General features: G+C 49.2%; 11 protein-coding genes across 11 annotated transcripts; 5 read left to right on the top strand and 6 right to left on the bottom strand.

Annotated features, from left to right (window-relative positions):
- Window positions 1-382: 382 nt before the first annotated feature.
- On the bottom strand, window positions 383-2112 carry erg13 (hydroxymethylglutaryl-CoA synthase). Its single transcript, XM_040787652.1, has 3 exons — window positions 1955-2112; window positions 1800-1902; window positions 383-1742 (listed from the first exon to the last, which is right to left on the bottom strand). Exons 1-3 carry the CDS (start codon window positions 2012-2014, stop codon window positions 529-531), a joined length of 1377 nt encoding a protein of 458 aa, XP_040638268.1. The 5' UTR covers window positions 2015-2112; the 3' UTR covers window positions 383-528.
- A 480-nt stretch (window positions 2113-2592) lies between these two features.
- EURHEDRAFT_78941 (uncharacterized protein) lies at window positions 2593-3032 on the top strand. Its single transcript, XM_040787653.1, has one exon. It carries the CDS (start codon window positions 2677-2679, stop codon window positions 2923-2925), a length of 249 nt encoding a protein of 82 aa, XP_040638267.1. The 5' UTR covers window positions 2593-2676; the 3' UTR covers window positions 2926-3032.
- Window positions 3033-3681: 649 nt separating this feature from the next.
- Window positions 3682-4079, top strand: EURHEDRAFT_78918 (uncharacterized protein). The gene has a single exon (XM_040787651.1). The coding sequence runs from the start codon at window positions 3713-3715 to the stop codon at window positions 3983-3985; it is 273 nt and encodes a 90-aa protein (XP_040638266.1). The 5' UTR covers window positions 3682-3712; the 3' UTR covers window positions 3986-4079.
- Window positions 4080-4870: 791 nt separating this feature from the next.
- On the top strand, window positions 4871-7901 carry EURHEDRAFT_531220 (M28 family metallopeptidase). Its single transcript, XM_040787183.1, has 2 exons — window positions 4871-7604; window positions 7667-7901. Exons 1-2 carry the CDS (start codon window positions 5097-5099, stop codon window positions 7856-7858), a joined length of 2700 nt encoding a protein of 899 aa, XP_040638265.1. The 5' UTR covers window positions 4871-5096; the 3' UTR covers window positions 7859-7901.
- A 1012-nt stretch (window positions 7902-8913) lies between these two features.
- Window positions 8914-12441, bottom strand: EURHEDRAFT_457202 (DUF1765 domain-containing protein; the record flags this gene model as incomplete). The annotated part of the gene is made up of 3 exons (XM_040784413.1): window positions 8914-9880; window positions 9949-11517; window positions 11585-12441. 3 exons carry the CDS (start codon window positions 12439-12441, stop codon window positions 8914-8916), a joined length of 3393 nt encoding a protein of 1130 aa, XP_040638264.1.
- Window positions 12442-15122: 2681 nt separating this feature from the next.
- EURHEDRAFT_386794 (ATP synthase subunit H) lies at window positions 15123-15707 on the bottom strand (the record flags this gene model as incomplete). The annotated part of the gene is made up of 3 exons (XM_040779697.1): window positions 15650-15707; window positions 15498-15576; window positions 15123-15388 (listed from the first exon to the last, which is right to left on the bottom strand). The coding sequence occupies exons 1-3, from the start codon at window positions 15674-15676 to the stop codon at window positions 15123-15125; spliced, it is 372 nt and encodes a 123-aa protein (XP_040638263.1). The 5' UTR covers window positions 15677-15707.
- Window positions 15708-16476: 769 nt separating this feature from the next.
- On the top strand, window positions 16477-17538 carry EURHEDRAFT_403125 (transcription factor SUA7; the record flags this gene model as incomplete). Its single annotated transcript, XM_040780193.1, has 1 exon — window positions 16477-17538. The coding sequence occupies one exon, from the start codon at window positions 16477-16479 to the stop codon at window positions 17536-17538; it is 1062 nt and encodes a 353-aa protein (XP_040638262.1).
- Window positions 17539-18286: 748 nt separating this feature from the next.
- EURHEDRAFT_378036 (Aim21 family protein) lies at window positions 18287-21333 on the bottom strand (the record flags this gene model as incomplete). The annotated part of the gene is made up of 2 exons (XM_040779031.1): window positions 18287-20349; window positions 20403-21333. 2 exons carry the CDS (start codon window positions 21331-21333, stop codon window positions 18287-18289), a joined length of 2994 nt encoding a protein of 997 aa, XP_040638261.1.
- A 1355-nt stretch (window positions 21334-22688) lies between these two features.
- Window positions 22689-23783, bottom strand: EURHEDRAFT_412901 (Tvp18 family protein). Its single transcript, XM_040782036.1, has 5 exons — window positions 23713-23783; window positions 23634-23649; window positions 23301-23396; window positions 22871-23233; window positions 22689-22780 (listed from the first exon to the last, which is right to left on the bottom strand). The coding sequence occupies exons 1-4, from the start codon at window positions 23747-23749 to the stop codon at window positions 22933-22935; spliced, it is 450 nt and encodes a 149-aa protein (XP_040638260.1). The 5' UTR covers window positions 23750-23783; the 3' UTR covers window positions 22689-22780; window positions 22871-22932.
- A 294-nt stretch (window positions 23784-24077) lies between these two features.
- Window positions 24078-25649, top strand: EURHEDRAFT_78636 (uncharacterized protein). The gene is made up of 3 exons (XM_040787650.1): window positions 24078-24222; window positions 24271-25333; window positions 25380-25649. The coding sequence occupies exons 1-3, from the start codon at window positions 24158-24160 to the stop codon at window positions 25572-25574; spliced, it is 1323 nt and encodes a 440-aa protein (XP_040638259.1). The 5' UTR covers window positions 24078-24157; the 3' UTR covers window positions 25575-25649.
- EURHEDRAFT_412899 (uncharacterized protein) lies at window positions 25571-26820 on the bottom strand. Its single transcript, XM_040782035.1, is given in 3 exon segments — window positions 25571-26600; window positions 26647-26649; window positions 26664-26820. 3 exon segments carry the CDS (start codon window positions 26768-26770, stop codon window positions 25724-25726), a joined length of 987 nt encoding a protein of 328 aa, XP_040638258.1. The 5' UTR covers window positions 26771-26820; the 3' UTR covers window positions 25571-25723.
- Window positions 26821-26978: the final 158 nt, after the last annotated feature.

Genomic DNA, 26978 nt, shown 5'->3' with positions numbered 1-26978 from the left:
TTTTTTTTTCTCTTCTTTCTTAAAATACACCAAATATCACCATATGAGAGGTGGTCTATTTTACGCGCCGGAGATGCAGCGCCGGCGTCAAGCTCGCTGAATGGTCGATGCGTGCAAAAAAAAAAAAAGAAAAAAGAAAAAAGCACTTATGGGTCAGTCTTAATAACATTGATTAGTTCCTCATTTCAAAATGAACTAATTACATCTACTCGTTGCAAGATGCGCACTTTATTCTGAAGGAGTTAAGAGAATGGGGGATGGATACTCTACAGGTAACAATGAATGTCGTAGCAATAGCTTGATTAATGAATTATGGACAGTAAGACAGAATCGCAAACTGCTCATAAACCCGGAATATCCCAGCGCCGTTTCTAACAGTATCCTTTCTCCTTCTGGTATAAAACAATGCCAAATTCTCATCAACACTCTTTTCTGCGACATTTGAAAAGTTCATGTCCCAAGAAAAAAAAATTCGTAAAAACAGTATGATTAAAAGCAAATATTAAAAGGGGAATCATAGAAAACAATTTATGCCTTGATATCGTACTTCCGGCGGAACATGTCGTCCACCTCAGTCAGGTAGTAGGAGCCAGAGACAATGGTCTCAGGGTTGCCCGAGGGCTTGAAGTTCTTGGCCAAGTGAGCGTGCTCACGCAGGAGGCACATGTCATCGTAAGCCTGAGGGGGCAAGACGTTGCGGTTGTTCAGGCGGTTGTGGAGGTCAAGCTTCTCAGCCATGTACTTCACATCACCGACAACCTTGGCGCTGAACATCGAGCTAGCAAGACCGCTACCGTACGAGAAGAAACCAATACGCGTAGCCTTGCTGGGGTCAAAAGACACGTTGGAGATCAAGCTGGCAAGACCGCCATAGACGGTAGCAGTGTACATGTTACCGCAAAGAGTGGCAACGTCCAAAGCGGGACGCACACGTTCAGCGAAAGTCTTCTTGGTCAGACCCATGAAGGTCTTCTCGATGTTCTTGTCGGCAAAAGTCTTCTCGTATTCGACGTCACGCAGCTCAGGAGCGACCTCAGCAAATGCGGGGTGCGAGGGGTTGGCCACGTAGTCATTGTAAAGCATGCGGCCGTAGGATTTCTGCACCAGCTTGCATGTGGGGGCGTGGTAGCAGATGTAGTCGAAACGGTCGAGAGGGGTCTTCGAGTCCTCCTGCTCAACGCCATTGGTGCCATTGGCGGCCTTGAGGGTCTTCTCGCGAGCGTTGTAGGCCTTGTAGCAGGCGTCAACGGCCTCAGTGTAGCACTTGAGGGAGAAGTGGCCATCAACGACGGGGTACTCGCTGGCCAAGTCGGGCTTGAAGAAGTCGTACGCGTGGGTGAGGTAGCTCGCACGGAGACCGGGCTCGAAAGCAATGGGAGCATCAGGACCAATCAACATGGCCACACAACCGGCACCACCAGTAGGACGGGCAGCGCCCTTGGCGTACAAGGCAATGTCACCGCAGACCACAGCAGCATCACGACCATCCCAGGCGGAGGACTCGATCCAGTTGATGCTGTTGAAGACAGCGTTGGTACCACCATAGCAGGCGTTGACGTTGTCAACACCCTCAATGTTTGTGTTTCCGTGGGGAGCAAAGAGCTGCATCAGGACGGACTTGACGGATTTGGACTTGTCGAGAAGGGTCTCGGTACCGACTTCGAGGCGGCCGACAGAGTTGGGGTCGATTTCGTACTTGCGTAGGAGGGAGGAGAGGGTGGTGAGGGAGATGGAGTAAATGTCTAGTCACAAAGTTGTCAGTATGCTGCCATTACTAGTCACTGAGAATCTAAACACACCTTCACGGTCATCACAAAAGCTCATCTTGGTCTGGCCGAGACCAATAGTGTACTTTCCCTCGCTAACGCCATCGTGCTTCTCCAGCTCAGCCTGGTCGACACACTGGAAAGAAATTAGCATGAATTTCACTTTATCCCAGTATTTAAAAGCATACCTGGCGAGGGAAGTAGACCTCAATGGCCTTAATACCGATATTCTGGGGGCGGGCGGACATGGTGGCGGTAGTAGATAGAGTAAATAGAGGGAGGAATTAGGTGGTATGTATTAGTTATGTGGGATATGTGGGAGGGAAAAGCGAAGAGGATAGAGAGAGAAGAAGAAAAAGAAAATATTTGGAGGGACAAGCGAAATATAAGAGACCAGCTGTTGTCTTTGAAATTTTTTGTAGAACACTCGACGGAGCACCAGATATGCAATACCAGCGAAATCACCACGGATCGAAAGCGCTTTTTGAAGAGGACAACAGCCTCTTTATATCTCTGGCCTATTTGTTATTGCGAATTCAACTGTTCGTACCCCGTTTCCCCCCTGAAATTCGCATCCACACCGACTATGTTCACTATACTCTGATATACGCCGCAGAACGCATCCCGACGGACATGTTGAGTTGGGGTTTTGTTGGCTCTTTTTCGGTGCCGTTCCACCGCTAACCCCAATCCTGCTGTGCTTCTAAGCCTGTCATAGTTGATATCGGGCTACTCTCATAAAGAAAAGAAGGGACAAAATGCATACCGTGTCTGTACAGATACAGTGCTGCGAGAGAGGGACGAAAGAGGCCATCCATATCAATCTTATCAGTGGATCCACGCCTAGCAGGTACGGAGGTACGGAGAACTGTATGGCCACCGGTTTCCCTGGCTCGCGGCTTCTCCCGTCATGTTGCACATGTCTCTCTACCTGTTTAGGATATCTGAATCATTTCTGGGTTCCTTTCAGGTTGTCTTAATTGTCTCCGGATCCACCACCTTGTCCCCGAGTCTACGGAGTCGGTTGAGTCTTCTATATCGAGTACTCCTGTCCGGAATCTACCCATATAAAAGCACTCAAGATGCTACTGTCCATCCCACATTCTCTGGGTCCATCTTATCAATTGGATCCAGGAAGTATACGAGTCAATCCGGATGACACCAGGAATTGATTAATGTAACGATCAGCAGGCCTACAACCTGTCGGGGTCTTATTTGAAAGACCTCTCGGTCTACAAGAGGGTATTCCAGTATCGATTTGGGGGTGCCTAGGCAAGTCGGGTGTGACATGATTGGCGTGCAATATATATAAAGCAACGTTGGTCTTCGGTATACCACGTACTCGAGCACTAGATCGTAGGAATGTCATCCTATGCCAGCGCTAGACAAAGAGCTCAATCTTGGATATACATCACAGTCCATGCTCTTTATTCTCCAACCTATGATACCAGACTCCACCTTCACAAGCTCCGGTTCCCCTCTTTTTCTTCCCCAGACTCGAAAATTATTCAGGTATCGTACAAGACCCAGCAGCAATGCTGCAAATATATATATATATGTATTTTTTTTTTTTTTTTTTTTTTTTTTTTTTTTTCAATACAGGCCCATTGAACATGTGGAAAGACCAAGAGGATACCACGCTGGAGGCTATTTTTCAGTGAAAATTGGTGGCTATCTCCATAACCACTACCATATCATACACAAGCTGGGCTTGGCCCATACTCGACAATATGGCTGGCGAGAGACGAGCGAGCTGGCGGGTATGTTGCTATCAAGGTCTTGATTGCCGATAGCAACTGGCAGGAAAGCGATAGACTACACCAACTCAATTCTGATATCTCTTCTGGCAAGCATCTGGGAAAGGCCCTTATCCTTCGATCCTAGCTTGATTTGTGGTTAAAGGGCCCAGTGGCGGTGAACATTGCCTTGTCACTGTACCTGCGTGTATGAGTCTGTCGGATGCTAGAGGGGCGCCGTATGGTGAACTCTTCCAATTACCTGTAGCGCGGGCTATCGCTGCTCAACTTGTTCAAGTTTTTGTTGTTGGTTGTTGTTGCCTTTTTGCATTCTCGAGGGATTGTCCATGCTGGTATGCCGACATTGTACCATGTAGGCTCGGGTGTGCTAGAGATATATGTGGACAGACATCCACTTTGGCAACATCCTCCTTCGTCTCCCCAAAGCAATTGATGATTATTCCAAAGACCAATTCTATGTAAAATACAAGGAGCCATTTTACGAACCTATTGAGCGCCTTAACAACCAGCCTCTCCCTACCAGGGTTCTCACCTATGCCATCGTACCGGTATAGCTAGGGAAAACTAGCGAATCCATTACCCACCCCGAAGCCAACATACTCCTCACTGATTTCGGCGAATCATTTAAGCTAACGACTACTTTACGGCACTACTCAGACACACCACTCCTCTCGGCTCCCAGTATCTGGAGTCTTGCCTGCTCAACCCAGAGCATCATTGGCGCCAAACCAGTCTTTGAACAATATGCCTTTCCAGGAAACTGGATGATAAGCGAGTAGGTCACTGCTCTGGGTAAGCTACCGCCCGAATGGTGGAAGAAATGGGATGCGCGTTCGCAGTGGTTGGATAAACCATCAAGGTCCAGCCAGTGCATGGACCGAGTGTTTTGAGAGTTGTATACAGAAGCCGCATCGGTGGGACAAAATGGAGGTAAGCGACAAGGAGAGATACTTTTGATGGCGATGTTACGGGCGAAGCTTGTCTTTCGTCATGAGGAGCGGTTAACTGTTGAGGAAGTAATGAATGAGAGATGGGTGGGACATTGGGGCGCCCTGGGGCTAGGAAGTAGTAGTAGATCTCAAATGATTGTCCGGTAGTTCTCAGAAATGATGTTCAATGATATACAGCCTTGTCCGGGGGTCTACTCCGTATAGATCAACCGACCGGAGAGCCCGGAGTATCGAGATCTCTCGTCGCGAAGCCATCTTAGACAATAATGTATTTGAATTCCAATTTTTCCACGGATTACTCTTAACAGCCACAATACCCCTGGTACATGTCACTCCAGTTGGCCGTTTCTGTCACTTGGCGGTGGGTCTGCGCCACGCGGTGTTCTGGGGAACTGAACAGGAGGCATCCAGTTTCCGTCCTCACTTCCTTCAACTGTTCAACTATCATCCTTCTTTTCTAAATCCCCGTCTCTCTAAATATCTGGATTATCGCTCGCTCGAGCATGGTCGCCCAGACTGTCACTCCTTTTCTCTCGATCAGATCATGATCCCGTCTAGTTCAGCGTCCGTGACTCTGTCCAGCTTCCTTTGCTGCTCCCCGGAGCCCCCGACTTCCGTCCACCATGGGCGATAAGAAATTCAATTACCAAGCTCTCCCCATTCCTTCCTACGACGAGGCTATTGGAAACCGCCCCGGATCTTCACGATTACACCCGGATCGCAACGAGGCTAGCGACGATACCGAACGAGAAGGCCTATTGCAACAGCACGACAATAACAATGACGATGCAAACGTAACCCGGGATAACAATGGGAATCCCTCACATCCTCAATCGTTCCCGCGTGGATACCACCCGCCCACCGTCGAATCCGCCCGCAACAGTTTGGATGATCTCGACTCCGCCGCTTCGGGTTCCGATAGGGGTTCGTTGGAGGAACTACAGCGGGAATTGGATCAGATGGATGTAGAAGATGGTGGGCAACAATCATATTCGCCACAGCGAGCGTCGCGGTTACGGAATCGATTTGCGAAGCCGTTTAGTACCTTGACGCGAAAGCTCTCTGCGATCCATCTCCCTTTGCGCCGGCTATTACCGAACTTCCGCTGGACAGTCAATCTCAATGAGGCGAGGACGAGGTTTCAGGGCCAGGGATGTATTGTCATGTTACGGTTATTTGGGCTGTTGCTGGTGGTTTCTATGGTCTACATCTTTTTCATTTCCGACATCTTCAGCATGAATACGCGATTTATCATTGGCCAGTCGTTCAGCTCATCATCGATTGAAAACTTCATCCAGGGCCAAGTCAACGAAACCAAAATCGCCGAGAATCTGAGAAAGATGACAAATTATCCGCATATGGCCGGCACAGAAGGAAGCTTCGTGCTGGCAGAGTGGATCGAGCAGGAGTTCCGCAGCGCAGGTTTCGATGAGGTCGAGAGGGAAGAATTCCAGGTCTATCTGAACTACCCCCAGGAGGATGGTCGCCGGGTGGCCATTGTCGACCCACCCGATCTGTTTTGGGAAGCGACGCTTGAAGAAGACGATCGCGAGGTCCCCGTGTTTCATGGGCATTCCAAGAGCGGAAACGTGACAGGCCACCTTATTTACGCAAACTACGGATCGCGCGAAGACTTCAAGCTGCTCGCTGACCAGGGCGTCTCAGTGGAAGGCTCTATTGCACTGGTTCGCTACTACGGTTCCGAGACGGACAGGGCGCTGAAGGTCAAAGCGGCGGAACTTGCCGGTGCAGCTGGCTGTATCATTTACTCTGATCCGTCGGAAGATGGGTTCATTCGAGGTCCTGCCTATCCTAACGGACGGTTCATGCCGGCCGACGGAGTGCAGAGAGGCGCCGTAAGTTTGATGTCATGGGTGGTAGGTGATGTACTCACGCCCGGATTTCCCTCACTTGCTGGGGAGAAAGGAAGGCTCAAGCCAGAAGAGAGTCCTGGGTTGGTTGCTATTCCAAGTATTCCTATCGCTTCACGTGATGCGCAACGACTATTGCAAGTACTCAAGGGCCACGGCTCCAAGGTACCACCCAAATGGGTTGGCGGAGTCCCTGATGTACCGCAGTGGTGGACGGGTGACAAGAATTCGCCCCGCATAAACCTGATGAACATGCAGGATGAAGTAGAAAAGCAACCGATCTACAACGTTATCGGGAGAATTACCGGCGTTGAACAGCCCAAGAAGAAAATCATCGTTGGCAACCACCGGGACTCTTGGTGCTTAGGTAGCTCCGACCCGGGCAGTGGCACAGCGGTAATGCTCGAAGTTGTTCGTGTCTTTGGAGAACTGCTTAGCTTTGGCTGGCGTCCGCTGCGAACGATTGAATTCGCCAGCTGGGACGGAGAAGAATATAACCTCATCGGCTCGACAGAACATGTCGAAAAAGATATCAAAGAAATCCGCGAAAACGCATTCGCCTATCTTAACGTCGACACAGGCGTGAGCGGTTCAGATTTCCACGCTTCTGCCTCACCCGTCTTCCAGCGCGTAATGCTGCAAATCCTTAACCGCATCTCAGACCCCTTCACCAACAAGACCCTGAAAGAAATCTGGGAAGAAAAGAAAAAGAAACTGGCCGGCCTGGGCGCAGGAAGCGACTACGTAGCCTTCCAGGACCTAGCCGGAACATCCAGTATCGACTTCGGTTTTACCGGCGAGAAATATCCGTACCACAGCTGCTACGAGAACTTTGATTGGATGGAACGATTTGGAGACCCAGGTTTCCAATACCACAAGGCCCTGGGCCAGTTCTGGGGATTACTGCTGGTTCAACTTGCGGATAGCCGTGTCTTGCCATTCGATCTGGAAGCGTACGGCAACAACCTCAAAGAATATGTCACAGGGCTGGAAGAATACGCTAGATCAAAGGAGGTCCCTATTGCCAACGATGGCAACACTGCCCGCGACGCAACAGTAAACCTCCAGCCATTGTACGATGCAGCCTCGAAACTCCAACAAGACTCAAAGCAATTCCAGCAATGGTCCGACGCATGGCACGACGCCGTCTGGGGCTCAGGCGGATACGAGAACAACGTCCTGGGAATCCAACGAATGGTGCATAACGCCCGTATGGCAACGTTTGAAAGTAATCTCCTTGATCTCAGAGAGGGTGGTGGAGTAAGTTCTTTTTCCCTGCCCTAAACATCACCTTGGTCCGAGAACTGTTCTAACAAATACAGGTACCCAACCGCACACAATTCAAACACGTTCTCTTCGGACCTCAGTTGTGGTCTGGGTACGATGAAGCATATTTCCCGGCTATACGCGATGTCATTGACAACACGCGCAACTGGACACAGACCCAGGAGTGGGTTGATCGGATCGCCGGTATCGTTGTTAATGCGAGCGATAGCCTGTTCCATAAATCATAACCTCGACCTTTTTTCTCACTGAATCAATCGTTTTCTCCGCCATTTTTTTTTTTTTTTTTTTTTTTTTTTTTTTTTTTTTTTTTTTTCTCCTTTCCTTGCCTCCTATCCGAAATATATCTGATTCTTTTCCCTTTCAACTCAAATCCGACCTGTATAAAGACTTCTCCACCTTACGCTCCTATCTCATTTCTCTTTCGTGCCATGAAACTTGCATCATCTTCACCTTTCTTGTACACCCTAATTTGGTCTACATTTGGTCTACATTTGGTCTGGTGTCTGGAATTCTTTAGCTTGCGCTTACACTATGATCTCTATTTTTTCCATCTTGTCATTTTTCATTATTTTCATTGTTCTATGGATTACAGTACGTGATTCATTTTCTGGTTGTGATTTATATTCGACTAGACTTGATTTGACTTGACCTAGTTTTATCGGCATGTAACAGTGGCATGTAATATAGCCTGGTATCATGGTTTCTCGATTCCATATCTGTATTGCTTTTAGTCCTATAGAGTTGCTAGCTGCATTACATCAATCATATATGAATTCTTCGAGATAGGTTTGGTCTTTTGTATCTGATTGAAGAGGGATAGGATAGCCCTGCTACTCAAACCTACGGATACGATGCTTCTCCAGTCACCGACGCAAGAAAAGAGTAAATAGCTCCGCACTATGCTATGCTTCGCTGGCGTACATGCTAAACCTGCTGACCTGAGATAGAAACTGAATATTCCAGAGGGAAAAAAGGAACAAATCTGAGAAATGCCACGCCTATAACCCCATGCCGATGACACCGATGATACATATCAAGTAGACATTATTATATACAGTAGTGTGGGAAATGTTGATAAGTAGAGTAGATGACCAATTCCCCTTTTTTAGAAAACGAATAACCTCCCGCGTGCCAGATGAGAAGGGAAAGTAAAGACAAGTTATTAAAAGGAAATATTCATGCAAGAAATGCTCCAAGTTTATCCGTGAACCCAAATCAAGAGCGCAATGTAAATGAACGAAACACAAATGTCGTGCAAGAGGTTCGCTGTTGGTAGCTCTGCTTATTTCTTGATATTTTCAACGCCTAGCATTGGAGTCTCGACCAACCGGTCGCAAGGAACGCCTTCATCTCTTCTGCGCGCAAAGAAACTATCGTATTCGGACACAATTAGGGCCCATTCTGCAAGTGCACGACCAACATATTTGCTAGCCACGAGCTTGTCATATGCAGCAGCCTTGGGGACTTGGTGCGGGACGATAGGATCCTTCGCAGGAGGTGGAGGGGGTTGTGCATGGTCGTCTGTAGGGGACGCGTCCTGATCGCCATCTTCTGTGTCGTCCTTTTCTTCCTTTTCAGCTTGCGGGACATCCTTCGATGCACCAAACTCAGATTGAGAGACTCTGGATTGGCGGAGTTGTTGTAGGTGGATTTGCGCAGCTGCTGGCAGAGAAGGAGGAAAAAGACGCCTGTTCTTTCCAGGCCAATAAGGTCGATCCATCCATTCCAGTGAGAACTTGAAAAAGAAAGACTGATGTACTGGCTTTGGTTGCGGAGGAGGCTCGCTCGAAGTCGGCTGAGATTGCGGATGACCATCCAAGCACTTGTCGGTGCTTAATGTGGTATCGGGAGCTTGAGTGCCCGTCTCGTCCGATTTATTACTAGCCTGAGTATCCGAAGACTTCGAGCTGGAAGAGGAACCGAACATAGCTTTCAAGAGGTTCCATTTCTTCTTGGGAGGCGGTGGTGGATCAGGAGAAGATTCCACAGTCGAAGAACTACTGCTGCTTTTCTTCGGCTTCACAGCAGGCTCCGATGCGGCAGGGGGTACAACGCGATCGAAAGAGACGAATAAGTTGGCCGGTGACAACTGATTGTCACAGCGAATAATGATGATCCGACGCCCGGGAGCCGGAGTGCAGGGTGCAGACGAGAGTGGAGGAACATGTTCCTCGGTAGCTTTCGTTTGAAAGGCCACATAATGTTCCCACATCCGATGCAGTTTGTTTGCCAATGCCTCATAAATGACCCTGTACGGGATAGTTCAGTGACTGCTGACTGCACACCTAAAATAGAAAAAAAGGGGGGACAAACTTACGAGTCGAGTGGCGAGGGTTCCTCGTTCAATCTGGCTATCCTCCAGCAGACCAGGCGATGGAAATATGAACGAATCATCGGACTCCAGTGGTTGAAATATTGGTAAAACCAATCGTCATGCAATAAGAAGCCCAGACAAAGGTCTGCTTTTCGCTCTTCAGATGAAACCCATGTATTCCACATGCTAAAGAGGAATGAGAACACTTTAACCTCAGTGAGAGAATTGTTACTCTGTATCATTTGTCGACACACATCCAGCCAGAATGGCCAATCAAGCAGTACCATCTCGACAGACTGCGAGTATTTGGTGATTATGGGAATGGCCTCCTCCATGAAGTCACACAGCGTGAAGCACGCATTATGATCATACAGAGATGTTCTTCGAGCAGCCACCTTCATTATCCCGCAGAAGGACTCGGCATACAACAATCGCGCATGATTCGGCTCGACAGACGATTCCGAGAGGAAATCCCGAAGAAGGATAATGAGACGGTTCTCTGCCATAGAGCGGTGACTGTTGGCACCACCTAAGGGGAGGGCCGAAACCGACGCATCGGCACCCTCTATGAAGTCGTCGAAAGTGATTGCGGCTGCTGTATGAGAATTGTCGGGAACCTGGGAAGCAAACTGCTTGTGCAGCGTGTCCTCCAGAACTACGAGTAACTGTGCATGGATTGGAAGTAAGCCTGGGGCCAGTATTCGCTTTCCCTTTTCAATCCCTCGTGGTATTGAATCCGCGTACAATATGTGTACAAATTTAACAAAGACGAAGAACAGATCCGTGTCGCGGCCGCACCATCGGGAGATCCAGGGACCGTGCCATGCGATATGGCTGGTGTTTAAAGGAGCATCGGGCTTTTGGCGGAGATACCGCACTAGGGAAGCATGGGAGTGGAAAGATAATGGCCGCAAGGCCGTGGGAAAGCTCAATGCCAGGTCCTGGGTAAGCAAGCGCGTGGTGCTACTTCTGTCTACACTCGACTCAGCAAAGATCCGTTGATAGATGCTGGCAGGTGTGTTCCATAAGCGGACCAGGATATCTGCCACACTTGGGCAGAAAAAGAAGGCATAGGCGCACGCCTTTCCACAGAACGCTACCAAGCTAGCGGGTGCATGTCTCATGGACATCCGTTCTACGACGAAGGCCATCTGGGACAACAGATTCTGGATGAATATGTTCCGGATGTTGTGGTGTATCGACTCAAGGAGGAAATCCGAACCGGATGATCGCTCAGAACTGTCCGATATGGAAGTCGAGGCATGCTGTAACGACTTTGACAGACTCTCGCTGGGATGGGATGATGGAAACGCGATCCTCCATTCCGGTCGGGTCATAATTCCCACCACAGCCTCCAGGTACACCGGCCGATCAGTACCAGAGATTGATTGGTTATGTCTGCCATTGAGCATCTCCAGTAAACCAGTCCACCATTTGTTGAGGATGTTTACTCGACGGTCCAGATCTTCGGCTCGCAGATTCTTACAGAAATGAAGTTGATGGCGGCTGAGAAACGGTATCAGGGAGGAACGAATGACGTTGGCTTTCAAGGCACTCGATTTGGATTGAAATCTAAACAAGACCATCTATTAGCCTATGGCCATGTCGATGAACAAGCCAGACAAAAGCAATCACTCACTTTTGATAATCTGCCTCTAGTCCGCGAAAGACGCCCCATAGGTCATCCTTCTTCCGTGGGGGATCCATGCTGGTGCCGGACAGGGCAGCCGCAGTGGCGGCCGCTCCCTTTGGCATTGGTGGCAGGACAGGGGTCGAGACATTGAGAGACGCTGAGAGCTTTTCCAAGGAGCTTTTGGCCCGCAACGAATTCACTGAAGAGCTGCTTGGCGAGTCCACGCTGTCGTTGCGACCATGTGTCACTACGGCCACCATTGGACGTCGTGGCCGCTTGCCTAGTAATGTCCGCTTGCGAGAGAGTGGTTGAGCGTCTGTATCGGTGTTGGAACCTTGATCTGAGCTTGTAGTCGATTGATCCTCTGTTGGCGAGGCGCGGGATTTGGATGATTTGGATGATTTGGTCGAAGATGGAGACGCTGGTCGAGACGGCGAGCCAGAGGCCCATGGTCTGCGTGCAAGGTTAACCAACCTTCCAGACACTGCACGGGTCTTGGAGGGCCGGGCCACGGGCTCTGGAGGCCTTGTCTCAGGCACTGTCATGAGCGTATCCTGCGAGTCATGCGTTGGTGCATGCTCCTGCTTTTGTTCGTCCATTGATCCTGACCTGCGCGGGCGACCCCCAGCTTTGTTTTGGGAGCGCAGGGAAGTGCGCCGCAGAATATCTTTGCCAGCGGCGACATCTTCTTTTGTCGGAGATGGGGGCCGGTAGGTAGAGGTCAAGTCTGAAAACGTCCTTCGCAATGGTGGTGAGACCAGGGTCTTAATGGCCTCGGGAAGATTCTGGTAACTAGCGGCATGAGATAAGACATTTTCCTCTTGGTTGCTCTGGCTCAACAAATCAGGAGAGGATGCCGACATGGTCGATCAATAACGACCACCGTGACTTCTAGCAGTTTGGCGCGAAGTGGTGGTAGGAAAGCGGAGGCGTATGTTCATGTCGGGCCCCCCGTCAAGGGGATTTAAGTGGACGTGTTGCGCCGCAGCTGAGTATTGGCAATGGAGAGACCAGCTCCTCCATGCACAATAATATCTGCAAGATGTCGAAGTTCAGCGCACGTAGAAGAATAGCAACAGCATTTGGAAAGAGAGTTCGGTGGTAAAGTGAGAGTGGGTATTCGAGGGCTGATGAAGTATGTGTTGGCGGAGCGGGCAGACAGACTGTACGAGAAAAGAAAGGTGTGTAATAATTAGGAAACTGAAAGGCAACCAAGCGCGCTACTCAGGAGCGTTTCCCAAGCAAAATCGCAAGAGAAAGAGAGAAAAGAAGTTAGGCTGGTGTCTCACTCCTTTGGGGGAATCGGGTCTGTCATTCGGAATGTACGGTACGGAGTATGCGGCTGGAAGGCGGCTGGAAGTAGAAAACTGGACGTATCAGTCAACAGACAATTCCGAAAGTAGAGATTCACGGAACTCAAGCTTAGCCAGTCACACCGCCGTAACTGACAGCAACTGACGGCAGCTGACAGGGAAAATAGAAGGAAGAGACTAGGCAGGGACGGAACTGGGGGCTTACCTTTTCCGGGAGGAGGCTCTGAATGAGTGGAGGGGGAAATATTAGGGGAGAGAAAAGGAGAGAGGGGTGGGGGGAGAGAATTAGGAGGAGATTAAAAGAGGATAATGGGGTTGGATATAATAGACAAGAGAAGAAGAGAGAGGAAAAGAAGAAAGACAAGCAAAAGAACAGAAGAGGAAATGCAGCAGAAAGAATTGAAGGTTCACGAAGCTCAGCAGAAGCCGCAGAGAAGCTGATCGTCTTATGGGGTGCGGAGTTCTCTGTGTGTATAGAGTACAGCGTAGACCCTTTTTTCTGTTTCTCTTCTTCTCAAATATGACCAAAGAACAAAGGAATAAAAGAGAACACAAAAATTCATCTATTTGCACTTATAAGAGAGATAACCAAGGTTGTTATTCTCTACTCCGTACCAACCCTTCTGGTGATATTTCTGTAGAATACCAGGGTCCTGGTATTTACCATACCGTCACAATCATTACCGCTGCCCTGGATCGGAAGGCCCTGCGAAGCTAAAGAGGCTGACCCGTGGATAAACTGAGATCCTGTGGTCATTTTGGACCTCGGAATTAAATACCTTTTTAGAGGTATTTCGAGCAGAGATTTTCTATACGAATACGCCGAAGCACTCTTTAGTTATTCGGCAGTGTACAAGTACAATAATAATAATAATGTCATATGATGATGTTGTATAGGTACAGTATCATACATTACGGTACAGACATGTAACAGCAACGGTTCCAGATTCACATATATATATAACCAAAAAAAAAAAAAAAATCAAACATAAATAGACACTGTTATTATTGATGCCGCAATAATAGAATGGCTCTGTCATGAGAGTAAGGTAATTGACCAATGCTAGCGCTTATGGCTTCCGATTCTATAATCGCGGTAGTTCTTTTCACTGAACTTGTCATTGCTGGAATACGAACAAGATTAAAGAAAAAGAGTTCTGGCTATGCCAAACTATGTATCCTGACTATGAAGTCCTCGAATGGACCTACCTTGACTATTGACGGCGATCATTCTCTGTTCCATCCATTCCTTGACCAAGTAAGGTCGAACCAGCATCATGCACAATTAATACTATGCACAGATGCACTTACATAAAACCACTAATGTCAGCACCATAAACCGTCAGATCAGTCATACCAGTGGTGAATTGGATTCTCAAGATTTCCGGAATGGACACTGGCCACATACATATACAGCCAGCCACTCTTTACCCCCCGGCATTCCAGTTGTTTCAAGGGAGATCTATTGAACTGTTCCTATGAGGGCTTTTGCGAATGCTACTATTCCGTACACCCGCGTACTACAGTGTTGACAGATATTCGCTGTCGAACTCCAGACTTTACCCAAGCACCATCTTGGACAGATCTCTCATTGAGATCATTCCTACGAAGTACAGAGTATAGTTTTTTCCTCAGCTGATTGTATAGATGCTTTATGGCGGTCTGGTGAGGAACGTTCTGGAGCTGTCACATTGAGCCATGGCCAGATAACGCAATTGCTGCTGCATTCCTCGGAATTCGACAACTCCCCTGCCTCGAGAGTTCAATCATTGGCCTTCCTTGGCATAATATATCTCTGCATGAGAGTATTCCGTACCTTGTACGTGCATAAGTAGAATACGAGCATGTCAGAGTTCCAGGTGCATTGTTCGGTGTTCCTTACCTGGAAGCGATTATGTGGTGGAATATTCATATAGTGCTGCCAGTACGGAGTACATACATAATTGGTTCTTTTCAATGTTAATTATGAAATAAGCAAACGACCTCTTGTCATCTCCCTTCGCCTTTCGATATCAATTGCTTCATCAATGTTCAAGCTCCATCCACCCAGGTCTCCATAGAAGACACAAGAGTATTCCATCCAAAGCAAGACATATTGAAAAACGAAATCAATTGTTCCGTAGGTTTAATTTACACAATTTCATTTAAGACATAATGGATGTTCATGGTTTATTCCCGTTATCCATTCGTCCTAAACGCTCTCTTTTGTCCGCGTCGAAAACGTAATAAACCTAGTGGGCAGGGGCCTCATCCTCCTCAGGCTCAACGAACCAGTGCTCCTCAACAGGGGCAGCCTCGCCGCTAGCGGCCTGGCCCTCGACCTCAACGTCCTGGCTCTCGTAGGCGGACAGCTCGCCGGCGAGGTTCGCCTCCTCGGGGGATTGGGGAGCCTTGGGAGCGGCGAACTTGTGGACGTGAGCCTCGGCGTCACCGGGCTTGACGGGGGTGGGCTTGTAGGCCTTCAACTCGCGAAGGTAGAGCTCCTGAACGGGGTCCGCTGCAGTAAATGTTAATGCCTCCGGTGTCGGAAAGAACGAATGAGGTTCGATATGAGAATTGGGAAAAGAGCTCAATGTCTGTAATCGAACTAGAATAGGGTGACCTACCCCGACGGACAGCGGAGTTCATGAAGCTGCGGCGAGCGACAGAAACCTGTTGCCGAGAGGCGCGGGAGAAGAGGGAGCGCTGTACCACCACTACCGTCAGCAATCCGTTTGGTCGCATTGATATATTCACTAACGGGTAGCAGGGAACTTACCGAGGCTCTGAGAGTCTGAGACATCATTGTGGGCAGACTGGTGGTTGGAACGAAGAGACACACTGCTGAGGGTGGGAAAGATGAAGTTCCGTCCATCCACCGACGAGGTTCAACTCTTCGGGAGGCTTCGGCTTGGCACTGCCCGCCGATGACTCAGCACTGCGGCTCTGCTACCTCGTCCGAAACAGTTTCGCCTTCTCTTCTCTTCTTCTCTCCACCCCCGAAATACCAAACGCCTCCCCCATCGAAAGGAAACAACCTCAACGCTGTTACCTCGAGTTTACCCCGTTCTATCAATTTAGGCGGCTTCATTCGCTACGAGGACTCAGCGACTCCGATATCGCTCTCACCCGATATCCCTCGGTGTCGCCATAGGTTTTGCGTCAGGCTTTACTCGACTTCTGCTCTCTTTCGTGAGATCGACGATCGCGATCTATTACGAGACCTTGACTGGTTTGCTGCGGTTGGACGAGTTTAATCCTGGCCTGGGATTTTTCTGGGGGCTTGATTTGGGAAAAGGTGCTTTACTCAGGGGCCTGTTCGCAGAACTAGGACCCTATCCGTACTGGAAAGGTAAAGCATCAGTTGACTGGGTTCTTTGAGAGTTCATGAGGGATTTTTTTTGCTAGCCATGGCATATTTCTCTTTTAACATGGATTTATAGCCTGGGAGCAGTCTGGCTAACAGAATCATGAGGCACAGTGTCACAGAGACGTGACTTTATTGTCTTCTCTTAGGTCGAATACACTACCACCGTCTTTCTGCTGCGAGGACGAACAGGTTAAGGGAATCGAATTCTGGAGGTACAGTTTCCGAAATAATCGAAAATGGCTGCTGTTTCCGCCGCCGCCGCCGCCGCGCAGCAAGACCCCAATCAATGGAAGAAGAACCTTTCGGCCCATGTAGTCTGTCCCGAATGCAAGGAAATGCCGCCAAACCTGGAGTTTCCTGATTCCCACGAGACGGTTTGCGGTTCCTGCGGGCTGGTGCTCTCGGATCGAGAGGTTGACATGCACTCAGAATGGCGTACATTCTCCAATGATGATCAGAACAACGACGACCCTTCTCGTGTCGGAGACGCCACGAATCCGTTGTTGAACGGTGATCAGCTGGAAACACAAATCGCAAGTGGAGGTTCTGGCAAGATCCGCGATTTGTATCGAGCTCAGAACAAACAGTCGAGTGAGAAGGCGAACAAGGCCCTTCTCGCAGCGTACAAGGAGATTGGTGCACTATGCGACGGTTTCAACATTCAAAAGAATGTAGCCGATACGGCCAAATACTTGTTCAAGGTCGTTGATGATGCTAAGGCCTTCAAGGGCAAGTCGCAGGATGTGATTATTGCTGGATGCATTTTCATTGCCTGCCGCCAATGCAAGGTTCCTCGTACCTTCACAGAGATTTTCGCGGTTACAAAGGTGACGAGAAAAGAGATTGGGCGTATCTACAAGGCTCTCGAGAAGTTCTTCACAAATCAGAACCTCGAACGGATCAACACTGTCGTGTCGAACGGTGGTGTCCCAGACCCCAACGATACCTACACTGCTACCACCTCTACCAAACCCAGTGATCTCTGCAATCGTTTCTGTAACTTGCTCGATCTTCCGTTCCAGGTTACAAGTGTGTCCTCTTCGCTCTCCGACCGCGTCACTACGATGGGTGATTTGGCCGGCCGATCTCCTCTGTCTATTGTGGCAGCGTGCATCTACATGGCTTCCTACTTGATGGGACATGGCAAGTCTGCCAAGGAAATCTCCCAAGTGGCACACGTTAGTGATGGAACCATCCGCGGTGCCTATAAGCAGCTCTACGCTGAGAGAGAGCGTCTTGTTGATCCGGACTGGGTCAAGGAAGGCAAGGGTGACTTGAAGAACCTTCCTGCCAGCTAAGGCGTAACATTTTCTCTCTTCCTCTCCCAGAATGCCGGCTCGCGTGCGTGCGTTTCTACGTTCGTCGTCAGGCGATTTTTCAAACCGCCTTATAAAAACAATGAAAATATAACACCATGATATTGTCGTTTGGAATGCTACCATGCCGTTGCAGCTTCCACCCCCGTCCATGGAAAATCCATACGCCTTTGGCTTTTCCTCCCTTTGCATAAAATCTGCTAAGTGACCAACAGTTTTCTCGCATCTGCACAGCGCCATTCAAATTGATTGTTATTCCGATACTATATTTATTACCCATCATACCCATTTTCTAGCTAACTGAACGAGTCGCTAAGTCCATTGTTTTGCAATAGAAAAGAAAAACCAGAAAGAAGAAAGAAGAAAGAAGACAAGACAAAAGAAAATGAAGAAAAAAAAAAAACACGACATTGGCTGATTCATTGCAGATTTTTCTAAAGTAGCTTCTTGCATTTTTTGATACACCGTCTGGCTCAGACACGTTTAGAATTGGTTTGATATTGTGTTTTACTTTTGAGCTATAATAATATAAAAAAAATAAAATAAAATGTATTGGATCCACTAGGAGTGGAAGAGTCGTTTATTTTGACACTAAGAATGCTATGAAGAAGACACAAAACTCCAACAGGACTTACTGGATCTGACCAATCGCATACAACAGGATACATACAAATCGAAAAAAATAAATAAAAGCACTCCGGACTGCTAGAAATGAATGACATGATTCCCCTCACTGGTCTATCTGGATGTCACCGTCTGACTCTCTTTTGCCATCGGCAGATGCAGCCATACTCTCAACAGTTTTCTCCAACTTCAACTCAGGGCTTGCGTCACTTGGCTTGTTGGTCTCCCGAGGCTCAATGATTTTAGGATCAAAGGCTGGAATCTCAGCGTTTGGGGTATCAGTGATCGGAGACGTGGTTGGTGATTTGGCTGTGGTTGGGATTTCGGGTTCAGCCAGAGGTGATTCTTCCTCTTCTTGCTTGGTTACAGGCTCAACGACCGGTTCTGGCTTCTTCTCGAGTCTGGCTTCGGGTGTCTTTGTCGGTTCAGGAGACGGTACCAGATCGGTTGGTTCACCAGCGACATTTTTAGATAGCTCAGGGGCCATTGGAGGAATCTCCGGCTTGAGTGACTCCGGTTTTGGCTCTTCTGACTGGGTTGTCACCGCCTGTAATGGTTCTGGGGATGGCTTTGGCTCCGGCTCCGGCTTCTTGCTAACATCCTGCCCACTCACGACCAACTGACCACCTTCATTGATCTGCCAAATGTTCCATACATCCGCAATCTTGACCTCTGGAGCAGCAGGGGGCTTCGCACCCACAGTTTTGGTTGTCGTTGTGGCTGTGGTAGGAAGAGTAGCCGCAGGGGCGGGCTTCCTCCGTGCCGGACCACGAGCTCTGCCTTTACGAGCGTCTTGGAGCGGCTTCTTTTCTGCTGGTTCCTCTTCCTTCTTCTTCTCTTGTGGCTTCGGGGGACCGCCCTGCAGACGTGAGTTAAGATCCGTCAAGAAGCCAGCCTTCAGTGCGGCGATCTTGCTGCCACCAGGACGGGCTGGGACCGGCGGCTTCGGTTTGGCTGTGGCATCCTTGGGCTCCTCTTTCTTTGGTTCTTCAGGACTCTTCTTAGCTGGGCGGGTCGGGATTTGTGGTTTTGGTCGACCGGGTATGCTTGGTGGCTGTCGCTTTTCAGTAGGCGAAGTTCCTGGCTTGGTAGAGGGATCCACCGCAGGAGGAGTTAATTGCGGGCGCCTCGCAGGTCGAGCAGGGATGCTTGGCTTTTTAGGCACATCCGGGCTAGTTAACCCCTCTTTTGGGTTCTCCTTGGGAGCTTCCTGAGGCACCTCGCGGGGAGCTTCTTCGGAAGCTTTCACGGTCGTCACCAACTGTTGGCTGTCAGGAGCATCTTCCCATACGTCTTTGCTGGGAAACCTCTGCTTGGAGAGATCTGGGCGTTTCGTATCGTTCTCCTTGTGCTCTTCCGACTCGAGGATATGCGTAGCAACTTCATGAGGATCAACGGAGGCTGCCTGGCTTCTACGAATAGATTCCTGCTCTGGTGTTTCGAATGACTCAAGTTTTTGTGTGTCTGGCGTCGTGACAGTGGCGTGTAATTGCAAGCTGTTGGGCGAATCCTCCCAGATATCCTGGCTCGGGAACCTATGCTTGAGCTCGGGTCGTTGCTTGAATCGTTCCGCGGTCGACACGGGTTTCTTTTCCATGTTTTTGTCTTCTGGGAATAATGGCTCATATTCTGCGACATCCTCCAAAGGCGTATGAGGGTCTTCCCGCTCTGAGCCACGCGAGGTCCAACGTGCCAACGCGGGCCTACCGTGATTACTGGTGGATCTGCTGTTGGAACGACTGTGGCCAGTGCTAGGAGTTTGATTCCGGAACTCATCGAAGCTATCGCCCCTCTCAAGAGTAGGGGATACTGCCGGATGCTGGAACGCTGATTCTGGGCGTACTTCATCGGCTGCCAGAATGGGCTCTTCTTCCTCATGTTCATCATCACCTGGTTTAGCCTGTTCCTCAGGCGCGGGAGTTGGTGCAAAGCCATCGGGGTGATGACTATGGTGATAGGGCTCGTCGACGTGGATCACGCCCGAATCATGCGTAGTTTCTTGCTTGCTCTCTTTCTCGGTGGTGGGATGGCTCATCTTCCGCAAGGGTGACTCAACCGCAGGACGCGCACTGCGATCAGGTGCCGGAGATGCCATGCGCTGAGTGTATTCGTCCGAAGCCATATAGCCGACTTCTTCTTTTGGAGTACCTGTTACGGCAGGAGAGGTTCCTTTGAACCCGTTAGCTTTATCTTTAAAACCAAGAGAAGATGTAGGTACTCACCCAATCCCGATCCAGTCACGGCTGAGCCACGAACAATCTTGTTCAGGTCATCACTGCTCAAGGCCCAATCCGGCTTGGGAGTACCACCCGGTGCATGTTGATTCTGTTCTTCTTTGGCGTACTCATCAGGGTGTTTTTGATACCAAGCTTTCTCAAACTTGTCATTATTATGCACGCCGTGACCATGGAGACCATAGCTACCCGGGGGCAGAGAAGCTTCACGGCTACTGCGAACACGGTGTTGACTACGCCCAGGGCGCTGCCCATGTTCCAGATGATGAGGCGCAGGAGATGGAGCTTGCACATCACCCGCGTTGGGATACATTGGGACTCTCTGTCCTATCTCTGGGATCCCATGCTCTTCATTATAACGGTCTGCAGAGGCAGTGGAAGATTCTTCTCGCGAACTAATCGTTCTGGAGTGAAGCGGGCGGCCGGAACGCTCATGTTGCTCCTCTGATCCTGGAGTTTCCGCACCAATGCCAGCCGCAGCCGCCTGGCGAGAATCCGTCCTGGTGACAGCCTGTACCTTTGCAGTGGCACTGGACGTGGGCAAAGACGGCTTCGGCGCATGAAGCTTGAGTTCGCTGCCGACATTTCGAGTCTCGGGGTCCTCCGCAGGCTTTTCAACACTCAAGTCTTCGTATTCTATGCCTTCCTCACCTAGAGATGGTATTGTTACACTGGCAGGCCGTGGCACCTGGTCGTTTGAGGTCGTTCGGCTTAGACCCGAGCTGCCGGGCTTCTCGTTCAAAGGAGACGGGGCGTAATTCTGGCGTAGCGGGGACATAGAACGTTCTATAAGCTTATTCGGGCGAGGAGGGATCTTTGGACCGTCTAGTACCGACGTGGGTGGTGGGCCCTGCTGTAGTTGCTGCTGCTGAGGCGTGCGTGACGGCCGCGGGGGAATAGCCGGAGGTTGTGTCGACATGATTGACTGGTAAAACGTGTGAAACTACTTCTGAAAGGGAAGAACTGGTAAGGAAGTTAGTGACAAAGTTGGGAGAACTCAAGCAGCAATGCAATTGAGGCAGTTGGGGCTTCTCGGAGGGACGGCTGGCCAACACGACACCACGTTGCTGATCAGGAATCTGCCTGCAACTCTCAACCAAGGCCCAATTGGAAGAGATAGATATCCAATTGACTCCCAAGTCCCTGATAAGGCCTGGAGAGTAGCGACTCCACTATGAGGAAAGCAGGACCCGGGCAGCAACAGGAGGGCTGCTACTCCGCGTAGACACCATAACAACAATGGCTCACTCAAACCCTCTAAGATAAGAAAGTTGCAGCGCTTCCAATAATTCTGGAAACATAGGAGCATGGAATACAGATAAACATAACCAATTTACTTACCCGATGGATCGAAACGAGTCTCTTTGTCTCCGAAGACAACGATAGGCGGTGTTGCAACTCCAAAGCGTCTAAAACGTGAGCAATCCAATTCGACAGAACAGTAGACAAGAGAGATTGCCAGGGGCAGAAAAACAGACATTAAAGCACCACGAATAAAGCAAAAAACAACGGAACAGAAAGAGTGATGGTGTGGTATTATCAACAAGAGGGGAAGAAGGAGGGGAGAGGAACAAGTAGACGGTGACGATGCCAGCAGATGATGTATACGGTACCGCCCGTTACTTACGGGACCACCCCATCGATGTAATACCGATACCAGAGTTGCAACCGGGGCCAATAGGAACTTCACTTAAATGCAGTGTGGGACATGATCTGTTGTATTGTGTTTACGTCGTTGGGGATCTATGCGTATTACGATCACCAGCATCCTTCCTCGACTACTCCTCTGGGGCCTATTGAATTTTGTGATAGGATAGAAGAGATGTATAATTGTAGCCCTACGGAGTATACTGCCAATATTTTGCTTGTTCTGTATTAGTGTCTCGGCTGCATGTGTTCTTGTATGAAGAAGCCAGACATATCTTCGTACATTCGAGGCATTTCTTGTCCCTATAAGTCTCTGGCACGAGCAAATGACAATATAGCAGATTGTCTACAGTCCACAGAGAATCCATGTCTTCGCTATAGATAAGAAGAGGGGATAAGTCTGGATGCTGCACCAACAGACATATCTGATGTATGGATACTCGGGCGCTTACATACATCTGCAAGTTGAGTAAAGGTCTGGATTTACATGGTTTTTTCCTTGGTGGAGTGGTCTAGATGACGAGGGCCAGCCTCGTGGAGGCTATAAATCAAAACTCCATTCCTGAGAATCACGCTATAATAAGCTAATACAGCAGTAACACTATAAATACATGAGTCCATCCACTGACGTAGTAAAGAACAGCAGATCCGAGTTCGTAATCGTCGAGCATAAATGCGAAGTAGAAACTTGCATCCTCTTCTTTACTCCGTTTCCTGCACTTTTGATCGTCCCTGTCAGTTCATTCCGGCATCGAGCCCGGGCTGACAAAAAGGAATTCGATCGCCCATCAAACAGGAACCTAGCATACCTAGAGAAAGAAAAAGAAAAAAGTAAAAAGCAAAAGCAAGTCTCCCCAGTTATTCCTCCATACTAGACAATCATCTGCGCGAGTCCTTGTCCACCCAAGGTTTTGCTACTGGTAAACTCTTGACTCTTCAGACCAGCAAGCGCGTAGAAGAGACCTGCTAAAAGGAGAACGACGGCGGCCGCGATCAGACTGGATGCGCCAGATACAAGACTAATCCACTGTATGGCACTCAAAATGGCGTACATCGAAGCGCGCATCCAGTTTGTCGTGAAGCGTCGGATAAATTCGTCGAATTTGGGGGATGTAGGGCATATTCTTAGGAGGAAAGGGACTTCGACGAATATGAGAACAAGACCGGAAACACTGTACGCGCGTGGGCACATTAGCTTTTTAAATTTTCAGACAAGACAAACGAAGAGCTTTGACTTACATAGCAAGGACACTGAAGATAATCCGAATCGCGTTGAACGAGAAGATGCTAGCGATGCCAGTCGCGAGGCACAGGATGATGGCTAACACACCGGTCCTAAATGTCCGAACAAGTTAGCATCGCTTATAATATTGAGACCAGACTTGAATTAAAGTGATCGTTGCCAGATCCCTTGAGCACCTGCATGGAAACCGCTGGGTAACCTCGATCGGCAAGGGCCAAGTCGCGCATCCGAAATCCAGGCAACCACCATTGATTCAATTGAAGAGTTTCGACGACGCGCAGGTTTCAAAAGGTAGAAAAGAGAAGCGAGAGGGAATGCAGAATACTGACCATTGTCCATAGATACCTAAATAACGTAACTGTTAGCATCATACTCGCGGCAGGTGGACAAGGCGCAAGGCGATCTTACTGAAGTTTCTCGAACGGAACTCCTCCCTGAACGTCATTTTGCAAGTGCGATTTAGTCAGGAATTGAGTGAGAACTGAGTATAAAGTGTTCCTCTATAGCGATGAGGTTAAATCTGCGAAAAGTGAAAAAGTTGCTTTGATATGATGATGTTTGTTTCAGCAAAAGTGGATTGACTGTTTAGGAAATGGCGCCAGGTGTCGTCGATCCGTCGACCGCCCTGGCAGAATCCCCCGTTCCAGACACTCGCCGATTCATTTCTATTGATATCCACCCGATATCTTTGATTGACAGACAATCAGGGGTTTGGTTAATAGCAGGGATTTATACCTGACCAAGGCACAATTATACAACACTATTCAACATGGAGTCGCCAGGGCCTAAGCATCCCCGCAATCTCTCCAGATGTAAGATCCCGCATTGAGAGCTACATACATGAGCTTGCTGGATGCTAATGAATACAGCATCACGGCCGCGTAGCTCGACTAGAGGCCCTCTCGCAGGACCAGATGAGTAAGTAGCATCATGCTCCGGGCAATAAGAGACATGCTCATAGTCCAGTCCATTGGCCGACGAAACACTAGAAGCAGATACCTCGGAATTAAAGACAGCAAACATTGGTGAATTGACTGGGGAATCGTTCTATGAGTTAGATCCTCTAGCACCGAATGATCTACCAGAAGCATTAACGAAAGACGTATCGTTCCTCCTTCGATATGACATCTATCATTCCCTTTCACAAGTCGACATTCCACCTGCACTGCGCTCAGAATTTGTCGGCCTGACACCGGATCAACCATTGACCACGACATTAAGCACCGTTGAGAGACTACTAGCCGAAGGCCACTTCATATTAGCCGCGTATCTCTGCGGGTCGATATTAACGTCATCCCTGGTTTCGCCTACAGATATCAGGCTGGTATTTGGCCTCTTCTATACACGACTAGCATGTCTAGAGCTATCTGGCCATGCAATCATCGCAGCCCAAGAATCCAAAGCCCTCGAAGACCTCACCTCTACATTCTACTATGTGGATCTCAACCACGACGCAATATCCGATGTTACCCCCGACCAAAATAATCCCAAACACCTCCGCCATATAGTTCCATGGCCATTGCGCGTCCTTGCCGTTCGACTCCAGAGCATCGGATTTGGTGACTCACGGAGAAGTATTGGCGGTCTATACGAACTCGGGTTGGAAGCATGGAGGGAAATAATGCAGCCAGAGCTAAGTCGGGACGAAAAGGTGATATGGAAGGAGAGGCTAGCGGATCTGGGTGTCCGAAGTGTGAATGCGCTCGTTGAGATGGGTGACTATGATTCTGCTAAGCGGTCACTTCATAAATTGCGCACGTCTGGAAAGGCGAATGATGGGAATAGATCAAGGAAAGTGCTCTTGTTCCTTGCGATGGGTGATCTGGATGGTGCGGAGGAGGTCTTTAGCGAGTCGGATGAAAACGAGAAGGCTTTGTTCAAGCCGCTTCTTAGCATGGCGGAGGGCAACTACAAAGATTCTCTGGTTGAATGGCGGGCGTTGCTAGAGAGTCAACCCAAGAGACCTGACGAGGCGATTATCAATCAGAACCTGGCGGTGTGTTTATTGTATACAGGGCAATTGAACGAGGTATGTTGACTTTGCCCTAGGGGGTGGATACGACTGACATTTCTAGTCCCGGACACTATTCGAATCATTAGTTTCCGCGAACCACTCTTTCAGCAGCTTGGTATTCAACATGTCGACCGTCTACGAACTTTGTTCTGATAAATCAGGACAAATGAAAGCAGGGCTTGTAGAGACTGTTGCTCGACAACCCATTTCAGGACACACCAACTTGGATCGATCTAATGCTGATTTCAAATTGTGATGTCTCGAATTGAGAAATGTATTCTATGCTTAGCTGTGCGGTCTTGACGATGACATGAATATAATGAATTGACGCTATAATCATGAATGCTACAAATAGACTTCCCTAAACACCATCCCTAACGCCTCGTATGCAATACCCCAACAAAATCAAGGCTTCGCACTCTCCGTGATCGGGTCGAGCTTCTTCTCAGGCTTCCGCTTCGGCCTCTTAATGATAATCTTCTCCCCCTCCTTCTCCCAACCAATCTTCTCGGTCTCAACCAGCCTCTCCCACGTCCAACCATTCTCCCCCGTACACCCTTCCAGAACCCAACTAGCCTCGACGTTGATATACGCACTCCCCACAGCCTTCAGCGCCTGCCTCCTAACCCGATCCCCAGCCCAATTGATCACATTCCGCATATAAGAATCTACCCCGTTCCGAACCTTCCAGAACACGAACCAATTATCTTGTAACAGAGCTGATAGAAGACGGTCAACGGTTTTTGACTGGAACTCGTAGCGTCTCCGTGCGTGGGCCCGCAACTCAAACGCAGCGATCATGTTATCCTCACGACAGGCGTAGTCCAAAATGAGATAGGTGATAAACTCCCTCAATTCAGACTCGGGCAGCGGATACGACGACCTGTGTAGTGTGTCTATTAGATAGTGGAGGGAAGGAACGTATGAGGGCGGGTGCTGAGCGAGGATGGCGACACGGACAGAGAACACATAGACCCTCTGCGAAAAGTCCACGGGCGTGCGGGAGTCGGAGGATATCACCGCCTCTCGAAGTTTGCGGAGGGCGAGCAAAAGATTCGACAATTCAGTAGCTGCTGATGGACCAGGACTGGGAGCATTTGGTCCTTTTGTGGTGGTGGCAGGACGACTTGAGATGGGCGGGTTCCTGGTTGCGTCGGAGGAGGGACCGGTGGGGAGGGAAGCCATTGCGGCGTCTAGGTCTTTGTCATAGTGGGCGCAGAAGGATAGGTATCGCTCAACGATCTTGTCAAAGTATTCCTGTTGTAGCTTATGATCAAGGAGTCTTCATGTTCTTCCCGGTCAGCTTACTGCCCTGCAGTACAGAGGATAGACATGCGGGGCATACTTGTGATCGCCTTTGGACACAAACCCCACGGATTCCAATGGATCTGTGCGAACTGGTTTCAAACGGTTTCCGGCCTTCTTCCCCATAGCCTTGGCCTTACCAGCCATCATGATGGATATCTATAACAAAACCGTTGGGAATGAAGATAATGATGGAGACGGAGTGGTGCTCGGAGGAAACATCGGGATCGACAACCGCATGTTTGACGTCGCGTGTTTGCCCTGTTTGCATAATCTATACACTATACCGAGGTTCCCAACGCCCAACACTTTGTTGCAATTCATTTTCAACTCTTATATTCTCATCTGCTGGTAA

The sequence above is a fragment of the Aspergillus ruber genome (assembly GCF_000600275.1).
Source record: "Aspergillus ruber CBS 135680 unplaced genomic scaffold scaffold00015, whole genome shotgun sequence".
In the NCBI taxonomy this organism is placed as follows: domain Eukaryota; kingdom Fungi; phylum Ascomycota; class Eurotiomycetes; order Eurotiales; family Aspergillaceae; genus Aspergillus; species Aspergillus ruber.
This window is presented reverse-complemented; position numbering and strand designations above follow the sequence as displayed.